General features: G+C 44.7%; 1 protein-coding gene across 7 annotated transcripts in view; it reads right to left on the bottom strand.

Annotated features, from left to right (window-relative positions):
• Window positions 1-11,534, bottom strand: part of LOC123997870 (triple functional domain protein-like) — a 176,997-nt gene that overhangs the window by 135,516 nt on the left and 29,947 nt on the right. For 6 of the 7 annotated variants that reach the window (XR_006832194.1, XM_046302506.1, XM_046302505.1 and 3 more), the window contains exon 2: window positions 9,632-9,688. The exons of the other annotated variant lie outside the window; for it this stretch is intronic. Coding sequence is in view for 5 of the 6 variants with exons in the window: in XM_046302506.1 (XP_046158462.1) it covers window positions 9,632-9,688 (57 nt within the window). In the remaining variant the exon portion in view is untranslated. The remainder of the gene's footprint in view (window positions 1-9,631; window positions 9,689-11,534) is intronic. 7 annotated transcript variants of the gene reach the window in all.

Below are 11,534 nucleotides of genomic sequence, written 5' to 3' on the forward strand. Positions count from 1 at the left end.
AGACTGTATCATCTGCATATAAATGGATGAGAGATCTTCCTACTGCCTGAGCTATGTTGTTGATGTAAATTGAGAAGAGTGTGGGGCCTAGGATCGAGCCTTGGGGTACTCCCTTGGTGACAGGCAGTGGCTGAGACAGCAGATGTTCTGACTTTATACACTGCACTCTGTGAGAGAGGTAATTAGCAAACCAGGCCAAAGACCCCTGAGAGACACCAATACTCCTTAGCCGGCTCACAAGAATGGAATGGTCTACCTTATCAAAAGCTTTGGACGTCAATATAAATAGCAACACAACATTCCTTTCAATCAAGGGCAATGGTGACATCATTTAGGACCTTTAAGGTTGCAGTGACACGTCCATAACCTGAACGGAAAACAGGTTGCAATCCAGAGAGAATACTATAGACGTCAAGAAAGCCAGTCAGTTGATTATTGTTTTTCCAACACTTTTGAAAAACAGGGCAAAATAGAAATGGGCCTATAACAGTTAGGATCAGCTTGCATCCCCAGCATTCCTATGTTCTACCTACCAACCTTTTCTCTATAGTCATCACTGTGTTAGAGACACATACATACGACAGCCTCTTGAAATATTAAACGTTTTAATGCCAGTGCACTTTTTCTCAACACAAATGTCCATCCTACTTCATTCCTTTCCACTCAGGCCTGGCTACATTGCAGAGATCTGAAACAATCTATATATATTTTAAAATCTAATTGCCAACATAATGGTGCAGGCCTGTGTGTATCTCCTGTTGGAAGAGTCATTACAATTATCTTCAAGATCTGTCAGTTACAAATTCAACCATGACTATAAATATTCTTACAATCTGTCGTGTCAGACACCCACTCCTTCGCCCTCAGATTGAGGCAGAAGGACGTTCACAGTCTGGGTATTTTATCTGGGCCAAACTCAAAACTCCTTCCAAGCCTCTTTATACAGACTAGTTCTGCATAATGGGTTGTGGTGTCCACACCAGATGAGAGAGAGCCTTGTGTCGTAGCTAGCTGCCAGGCTGCCTTTTGGATTACCTTAGCCAAGATGATGGTAATAGTGATGGCATGGTACTGGAGCAGGTCCAAGTCGACAGTCAGAGATTATGACCACCTCAGAGGGGCTGAGCTCTTTCTGTTCAGTTACGCTGTCCTGCCCTTTGGACAGGCTCAGTCTACAGCTATCGCTCCCCCAGAGGGACAAACAAGCCACATCACACCAAATCCCCGCAGTACGGTGAGATAAATAAAGCATAACAACTCTTACCCCCCCACCCCCACCCACCCTAAAAAAAAGACAGCCTAAGTAACACATCTACGACAATAAACAACAGCTTTGCCCTCATCATGTCTGCAGCAATTAATAATATTTTTTTTTGAAAATAGTCCAAAATAGTTTCTTAGTCATTCAACACATGACCACCCGCTTTTCTCTCAGCTCGGTGACCTAATTTGCCAGGATGAAATGAAAGGACCAATTATCTACAGGGATCTCTGAAAGGAGAGGAGAGCAGTGGAGGACAAACAGTATCAAGTGTCAGGATGAAAGAAAGAATCCCAACACATGAAGGAGAACATGAAGACTGACCAGACAAAGCCATGTTCCAACCTAAATGACATAGGTCATGTTCAGTAGTGCATACTGTAGCAAAACATTTTTAAATGTAAAACTAAAATAAGTGTTTCTTATTGGATAAGTTCAGGTAGTCGTTCCCCTGATTCCCTGTTTTAAAAATGTTCTCCAATCATCATATTAGCCTCATGATAACTGAGATAATCCCATTCTGATGATCACTGTCATAATCAGCCAATCTTAAAAACGACTGTTACAAGGGTAGCAAGCACAACTAAACAGATGAATCATAGAAAAATACATGACGGAAAATAAATGACAATATCAGAAATAAATAGTTCTTTCTCCTGACCTGATTCAGCACTGACTGTCTCCATAAATAGGCCATTGTTTGGTGAGGAAAGAAGAGAGCCTCACTAGCCATGAAACCATCAGGGATGAGAATATCATTCCACAAAGTAGCTACTTACAGAGTCCTGTGGAGAGAATCTGCATGTCTCTTCCCTTCTCACACTATTTAGCTCATGAACAAGCCAGGAGGCAGCAGAGAGGAACGGCTCTCACTAGAATAGTTTTAGCTCCATGGACCAGGGACCAGTGAGGACCAGGGACCAGTGAGGACCAGTGAGGACCAGTGAGGACCAGTGAGGACCAGGGACCAGTGAGGATCAGTGAGGACCAGTGAGGACCAGGGAGGACCAGGGACCAGTGAGGACCAGGGACCAGTGAGGACCAGGGAGGACCAGGGAGGACCAGTGAGGACCAGTGAGGAAGGATGGTGCTTGCTATCTGCTATCTCTGTGTTCTCCCCAGTGCTCTGTATGAGCATGTCAACAGGCCCCTGTGCTAAGAGCTTTGGAATAGAACCAGCCAAACCCCATTCAGCTTCCTTTACATTACAGACAGTGCAATACCACCACCTCCACCCAACCCAATCTCTGGACCATGAGAGCTATCTCTGCCTCCCTATTGGTTGGTGTGGGGGAGGAGGGCCCTTCCAGAGGCTGAAGATGGGAGTGTAGAGAGGACTAGAACCTCTCTCTCACATGCATCAGTGCTCTCTAGCAACAGAACTGGCAGTGCTCTCTCTGAGGTTGTGTCCCGTCCCTAGTCTGTCCTCCGAGGTGTGTGTGTGTGTGCATGAATGTGTGTGTGTGTGAGAGGGGTTGCGTCTCCCCCCTGAGGGCACTGCCTGCTGTCAGGCTGTGTTTTGTCATTCTCTAGGCAGGCTGAGTGCTGCTGCCTGTGAACTGACTGACTCTGGGAGGGACATTGGGGCCATGGACACAGCAGCAGAGGTCTGGACAGGTGGCTTAAACACCAGAAATGACCGCCAGACACTCTGTGTCCCAAATGGCAAGTTATTCCTTTTATAGTGCATTACTACACTCACTCTCTCTCGACTACAAAGTACTGTGAAAGGTGTGTCATGTTGTAACTTGTAACAACTGTAAACCAGTATATTAACTTCAGCTAGATCCAGCTTTCCTGAAACAATGTTCCTTTTGGCAGCGTACCACGTCAACTCATCTACAGTAATCCATTCGTGCTGACCACATTGCACTAAAGAGTCAAATCCACAGGTAACACGCTAATCCAGTAACATGGATGTGTTTTGGGTAAATTAATAATACCCAGGTTGAGGTTGCTGTGGCTGGAACGAGGTGTGATGATGTGTTGCCTTTCCTGACACCCAGGGTTAGCCTGGTGAAACCAGACTGAACCAGTGGATAATGCATTGTTCAGTCCGGTTGAACCAGGCTAACACAGAGAAAGTGAGAAAATGAGCAGAGGCTCAGCGGCAGGGTGTATTAATAGGCGACCTGGATCACTAGCATGCTGCCTCTCTGTCGCCCTGCCAGGACGCTGAGTCTCCGAGTCTGATCTGAGACCAGTCAGTGTTTGTCTTCATCAATTCATCAACATACCAGGACTACAGTCTCAATCTGCAATAATGGACGTTTGAACCACAGCAAGGCCTGTGTTGTCTCGGTCTAAAAAGTCATTAGATGACTTATATATATATATAAGGATCCGTGCAGTCAAAAACACTTTTCCTGTGTTTTATATATATTTCCACACTATGAGGTTGGAATAATACTGTGAAATAAAAAATATATATATAATAATGCCATTTTATTGTAATAGCTATTCGAAAAGACCGCCTGATATTTCAGGCAGGATGGAGTTATGGCATGCCTGGTGACATCACCAGACGGTCAGTTAGTTAATAGACTGCTGCGTCGAGGCTGCCTATTCCTTTATGACATTAGGTGACGCCTAATGCTGTCTGTAATATGGATGTGACCTTTCTAAATCTATTAGCCCGATGAGAAGGTAGTAAATGATTGTGCTTTCACTGTCAGTTTTGATTTGCATTTTCGCTGCTGTCGCTAAATGCTGTAACAGGCTCCGCTAGCTGGCGCTGACTGGGTCTTTCTCAATATTTTCCACATGGGCTTTTATTCGCATTCTAATGCTGCAGATGATCCTTCGTGCTGTTCGAACCACACAGTGTGGTTGGTCCACCCGTTGGATCTCGCTGTCTGAATAATAATAAACATGGACATGGCCTGCAGACTGGCACAGTGGTCTAAGGCAGTGCTAGCTGTGCCACTAGAGATTCTGGGTTCGAGTCCAGGTTCTGTCCGTATCGTACACGACCGGGAGACCTATTGGGTGGCGCACAATTGGCCCAGCGTCGTCCGGGTTAGGGGAGGGTTTGGCCTGTGGTGGGCCAGGGCACGCTGACACGGTTGCCAGGTGCACGGTGTTTCCTCCGACACATTGGTGCGGCTGGCTTCCGGGTTATGTGAGCATTGTGTCAAGAAGCTGTGTGGTTTGGTTGGATTGTGTTTCGGAGGACGCATGGCTCTTGACCTTTGCCTCTCCTGAGACCGTACGGGAGTTGCAGCGATAAGACAAGACTGTAACTACCAATTGGATATCACGAAATTGGAGAGATAAAAAACGAGGTAAAATAATAATAACCATGGACATGGCTGCTAGGGTTGGCTCAAACAGTCTGACAGATCCTGATTCCCGCCATCCCCCCAAGGTCTGTTTTAACCAGAGAAGGAAGTGGTTTCTGGAGCTCATTTGATATTCTGTTATACTCCGCTCCATAGAGAGAGGCCAGGGTAGGGAGGAACTAAGGGAGGGGAGCTGGTTTGAGGTGGTGACACTTCAGCTTTCATTACTGCTCATTAATTATTTCCATGTCCCTTGCGTATGAAGACGCACGGAGGCAATTAAGGAGTGGGAACGGAGAGACTCAAGCAAGCAACAGCTCACAGGAAGGGGCCCGGAAGCGGAAGAGGAGGCAAGGAGGAGAGTGGAGGCATGTTAACTTAACAATTAGCATTAAGACTGGTTGTAATGGAGTAAAGAGCACTGTTACAGTAGGTGGGCTGTGGGATTGGGTTTGTTGTGTTGTGCTGAAGGCAGGAGAGACAGGGGGACAGGGGGGCAGGCAGACAGGGTGGGACAGGGGGCAGGCAGACAGGGTGGGACAGGGGAGCAGGGTCAAGGCATCATACAGGTTGTCACGGCCTCCTACTGTTAGGGGCCAGGGGGTGTAGAGGCGTAGGGAATGGCAGCATGGGGTGTATGACATGGAGACAGCTGTGCGGGGTCATGTAGTCAGGGGAGTAAGGGAGAGTAAATGAGAGCAGTGAGCAGCCTCTAACAGGATCATCATGAGGTGCTGGGCTTATAATGGTACAGCTTGGATCCTCACAGCAACAGTAGAGTTTCATCAACAGCATCATCTTTAGCTAAGGATGACGGCAGATGAGATTAAAACAGATGATAAAATACTAAAAAGAGGAGACAGAAAGATATATATATATGTATATATATATATATATATATATATATATATATATATATATATAGAGAGAGAGAGAGAGAGAGAGAGAGAGAGAGAGAGAGAGAGAGAGAGAGAGAGAGAGAGAGAGAGAGAGAGAGAGAGAGAGAGGAATAGATAGAGAGAGAGCAAGAGAGAGAGAGAGAGAGGGGGAGAGAGGAATAGAGAGAGAGCGAGAGAGAGAGCGAGAGAAAGAGAGCGAGAGGGAGAGAGAGATATACAGTTGAAGTCAGAAGTTTACATACACCATAGCCAAATACATTTAAACTCAGTTTTAAGTTGACATTTAATCCGAGTAAAACTTCCGTCTTTTGTCAGTTAGCATAACCACTTTATTTTAAGAATGTGAAATGTCAGAATAATAGTAGAGAGAGTGATTTATTTCAGCTTTAACTTATTTCATGACATTCCCAGTGGGTCAGAAGTTTACATACACTCAATTAGTATTTGGTAACATTGCCTTAAATTGTTTAACTTGGGTCAAACATGTTGGGTAGCCTTCCACAAGCTTCCCACAGTAAATTGGGTGAATTTTGGCCCATTCCTCCTGACAGAGCTGATGCAACTGAGTCAGGTTTGTAGGCCTCCTTATCCGCACACGCTTTTTCAGTTCTGCCCATACATTTTTTATAGGATTGAGGTCTGGGCTTTGACGGCCACTCCAATACCTTGACTTTGTTGTCCTTAAGCCATTTTGCCACAACTTTGGAAGAATGCTTGGGGTCATTGTCCATTTGGAAGAACCATTTGCGACCAAGCTTTAACTTCCATGTCCTGAGATGTTGTTTCAATATATCCACATCATTTTCCTGCCTCATGATGCCATCTCAGATCCTATATATATATATATATATATATATATATATATAGAGAGAGAGAGAGATACAGGGTATATATATATATATATATATATATATATATATATATATATATATATATATATATATATATATATATATATATATATAATCTTTGCACCAGTAATAGAAATGCTTTTCTGTTCAGAATAGCTGTACTCTATAATTGAAAATGGTGTTGTGAGCTCACATGCTACGCAGCCCAGGCAGGACCTCAGCACTGTTGTCATAGACATATGGGGCACATGACCAACAGGCCTGCAGGCGGAGGGTGGGACTAAGTCAATTACTGGGTAACACTACTTCCCTCTTCCCTCCCCCACCACCACATCACTCTACCACTGTCTGTAGCATGCAGCCCTCCCTGGAGAATGAACACTGCTGACAGCTAGGGCCTCTCAGGGATATATGGAGAATTATATAGGGCAATATACAGTATAGTGTGATATATGTCATTATTATACAGTGCAATATTGCACTGGTGATGTTAATGTCTTCACAACACTGGTGGCTCAAGAGGCAATACCAATGTACCTATTGAGATGGGATGATAATCTGCTAAGGGTCTTCTATTGTGCAATTTAACAATAGGAGTCATCCCAAGTGGCACAGCGGTCAAAGGCACTGCATCTCAGTGCAAGGGGTGTTGCTACAGTCCCTGGTTCGAATCCAGGCTTTTTGCTTAAGTAAAAGATCTATGCGCCATTTGCAGCATGTCTTGCCGAGTGTGGTGACACTGACAAACTGTCGTCCAGGACATTTATCTGGATGCAAACAGAGAACCAAGCTGTACTGCTGCTGTATAAAATCACAGGTTCTCCACCTGCTGTACATCGCTCCCTGCCGCGTAGCAGAGAGCAGTGAAAACACTCTGGACTCATTCTGTGTGTAAACACGAGACTTAATGGTCCTCAAAGGGATTTCCTGGAATAAAGATGGCAGCCAGAGACGTGTCTCTGTTCTTACATTAGAGAATCCTAAAGTCCTGCTGCGCCATCTGAGATGCATTTGGCTGTAGATATGTTTAATGACAATAGACCATGGGCAAATGGTTAACAGAGTAAATGTCTATTGTTGCTACTCACTTCCTACTGTATGATCATATTCATCTCATTAATACAGTCTGAGGGAGTGTGTGAGCGAGAGCTAGTGAGCATCTCCTCTCCTCCTGCTTTCAACTGACACGAAAGGAGTGCTCTCATGTTTTAATACATGGCCTATCCTAGCCCTCCTAGCGAAGTCTTCTTAGCTGAGCCCTCCTAGCCCAACCCTCCTAGCACAGCTGTCCTAGCCCAGCCCTCCTAGTCCAGCGCTTCTAGCCCAGACCTCCTTGCAAAGCTCAGCCCTCCTAACCCAGCCCTCCTATCCCAGCCATCTTATCCTATACCTCCTATCCTAGCCCTCCTAACCTAGCCCTCCTAGCCCATCCCAGTCCTCCCAGCCCTCCCATCTCAACCCTGTCACCATAGCAGGTCTGATCTCTACCGACAGCACAGGCAGAGGTTTGGCAGCGGCTAAAGACAGACCCTCCTCTGGAGAGCAGATATTTGTGTGTGTGTGTGTGTGTGTGTGTGTGTACCTCTGTCTTTCCCACAGAGACACAGAACAGAACAGAGCAGAACTGTTCTTACTAATCCTGATCCACAGCAAGCCCCAATTAAGGGAGAGACAGTTCTGTGTTCTGCTGGGAGATTATAGTAAGGTTTAGCCTACACTTCAATCACACACAATCTTAGACTTTCTGTAATGCTAAGATCTTCCACAAAAAAATGCATTGCTATCAGTATGAAAGACGGGCAAAGAATGATCATGCTTGCCTGAAAGACATACTGATATTCTGTATTAAACTGATACAAGCATATCAATATGGAAAGATAATTGTAATTTGTTCACAAGAACATGACACCTAGCGCACATGGTTGATTTTTGGCCACCAGCAGAAGGTAAGCTAAAATAATCATGACATAACATAGCCTACTTCTCCTACCTACGTAGCATTCAAAATATCCAAAGGGAATTTTCAGCAGATAGAAAAATGTTTGGTCAACTTTATTGAATAATTCACACATAACCGTTTTCCCCTCTAGCCAACACAGAACATCTTTAGTAACAGCAGATTCAGCATATATCTTAATTGAAACTCATTATTAACCCTATATAATTAACTTGGCAGCTGAAACACCTGCAAATGAATGTGCAGCATCGAACAGGTTCATCATAGTAGATACAAATGTGTTAAATATTTCACTTCACCAAACAGAATGTGGAAAACAGAATATGCTGCCGATCAGTAACCAGTCCGTCTAGGTGTGACGTTCTGAACAGAAAGAACACAGAGACCGTGATGGCATTCAGTTAATAAGCAGGTGACAGTCTGGTTGACCATGTGCCAACTAGTCAAGTGCGGTGAAATGTAGCCATGTCTGTGTGTGTGTCTGCGTGTGTCACCTTGTGTCACCTAGTTGAGAAATAAGCAGGCCAGTGACCAGTTAGCCATGAAGAATGTCACGGGTGAAAACTCTATACTACATCAACCTTCAAGACTCCATGTAGAGCCTAATAGGAAATGAGTACACACAAGAAAGCATCCAAGATGAAAGAAATACACTGGTAGTGTCACGTTCTGACCTTAGTTCCTTTTTTATGTCTCTATTTTAGGTTGGTTAGGGCCTGAGCTGGGGTGGGCATTCTATGTTTTGTTCTATGTTTGTATTTCTATGTGTTTGGCCTGGTATGGTTCCCAATCAGCTGTCAATCGTTGTTTCTGATTGAAAACCATACTTAGCCAGCCTGGTTTTGCCCTTGAGTTGTGGGTAGTTGTTTTCTGTCTCTGTACCAGACAGGACTGTTTCGTTTTTGTTATTTTAGTGTTCAGTGTAATGAAAAGATCATGAACACGTACCACGCTGTACCTTCCACCTACGACGATCGTTACAGGTAGGCTCTGATGGCAGTGACGAGGAAGTGATGAGTATCTTCAGTTAAACCAGACCCTCTGTACTTAACTTTCACTCTCAATCAGCTGGGGTGCACTAAGAGCAGGTCACTGGCAACAGCAGCCATGTAATATACTATATATAATAGCTGTGTATGTACAGTATACCCATGTACCCAAGCCGAGAGATAAGGGGAGCTCAAATGAGAGGTCATTCCATCTCTCTCTCTCACAACGAGATATGATAGGATCGGTTTCTGTTTCTTCCCCAAACCTGACCACAAACAGGCATAAACAGATATCTGAGAGGGTATCCCGAACCAAGATGCCAAGTCATACGCGTAGCACAATTATACAATACATTCCACAGACAAAGCAAAATAATGAAGTAAATAAATTACCTGCTTGTTGACTGGGTCCATCCAGTTTGGGCTCACATTTTGAAAGAGGGAGAGAATCTAGAAAAATGAAGATGAAAAAAGAATAGTCAGTGAATGAACGTAGTGGCCTGGCTCTGAGAATCTCTTCTGACCTTGAGCATGTGATTATTGCCTGCAGATGAGAGGACAAGGAAGAGCTGCTTTGATCCCAGTATCTGGCTAGTCAAAGACATGAAACAGCATGAGAGATGGGCTGTGTCACAACTGGCACCCTATTCCCAATACAACAGTAGTGCATTATACAGGGAATAGGGTACCATTTGGGACGCAAACAGAATTGAACATGAAGCCACCAAATGACTTACAGCTGACAAACTGGTACAGGAATGAATCATGATATAGAATCCCTGAGTGGGAATCTGTAGATCTTTCTACCGCCACCCGCCTGAAAAAAATGATATCTTTGAATCCGGAATGCTGGATAATTCACCTGGAGTCATTAAAGTTAAACACAGTCTGTCATCGTCTGCTCTGATTTTTACAGTGGCACATTACAGTGGGTTAAGTGAGGCTGTGAAGGTTGAAGGTTTCTCTTCATTCTGACAGACTGACTCACTTCTACGTCTATGGCAGTACTGTAGTGTTGTGGGCTGTTGGCAGTACAGCCCTGTTTTCTTTCTGGGTCATTCGTCTATCAGTGGCACGGGATAGCTCCAGCTTAGCTCCACTTTGCCTGCTTCTCAAAAGACAAACCAGCATATGCTGCTGCTAGGGATTAAATGGGTGGCGAACTGCAGTGGCTGTTCGATGTTAACAGCATTGTGGATTTTATGTTAGGCTATACTAAGGTCACAATTAGTGTCTCGAAGACATGTGACGGGGAATTCACATGATGATGATCCGATTGAAACCTCCCCCATCCACCCCACAAAAAAACTTGCCTTTCTTGAACTAGCACTTATTTATGAAATGTACTTACTATGACTGTGATTATTACATTTACATTTACGTCATTTAGCAGACGCTCTTATCCAGAGCGACTTACAAATTGGTGCATTCACCTTATGACATCCAGTGGGACAGTCACTTAACAATAGTGCATCTAAAACTTAGGGGGGTGGGGTGAGAGGGATTACTTAACCTATCCTAGGTATTCCTTAAAGAGGTGGGGTTTCAGGTGTCTCCGGAAGGTGGTGATTGACTCCGCTGTCCTGGCGTCGTGAGGGAGTTTGTTCCACCATTGGGGGGCCAGGGCAGCGAACAGTTTTGACTGGGCTGAGCGGGAGCTGTACTTATGTGGTTGTCTCACCTAGCTATCTTCAGGTGATGCACTAACTGTAAGTCACTCTGGATAAGAGCGTCTGCTAAATGACTGAAATGTAAAAATTGTAATGTAAATATAGACTAGAGGGTCCCCTGCTGTAAGACGAAGCCTTAGGCTTTGTAACTGGCATCCTTCATTGTATCTCTGGTATCCTACTCTTGCCTATTCACCTAGGGGTTTTCTAACATGGAAATGGCGATGAGTTACAGTCGGTTACATGTCAAACTATCCAGGGTATGACATCTAAAAGTGGACCAAAACGATGTCTCTCATACAAACAAGCACCAACTTGAACGGGGTGAATGAGATTTTAGTTTGCTTGTTTTTATACAAATCTGAGCGGCAGCTCGTGATCTATTTAAACCAGGCGACCACTGGCAGAGTGCAGCACGAGGAGGATCTAAACATGTTAGTGTCTTCAAAGGGGAGAGGATGTTTCGGTCCGTGTGGAGTTCCTGTTTGACAAGCTGTGCACAGCTGTTCACTGGAGACAAGCACAGGGAGGGCACACAGCTGCAACCACACCACACCAAACATCCCCTAGCTCAATCCCACTATGGGCCATGCTGCTTTGATTCCCAAACTGAGCCCTGTCTGTGT

This window comes from Oncorhynchus gorbuscha, linkage group LG15 (assembly GCF_021184085.1).
Source record: "Oncorhynchus gorbuscha isolate QuinsamMale2020 ecotype Even-year linkage group LG15, OgorEven_v1.0, whole genome shotgun sequence".
In the NCBI taxonomy this organism is placed as follows: domain Eukaryota; kingdom Metazoa; phylum Chordata; class Actinopteri; order Salmoniformes; family Salmonidae; genus Oncorhynchus; species Oncorhynchus gorbuscha.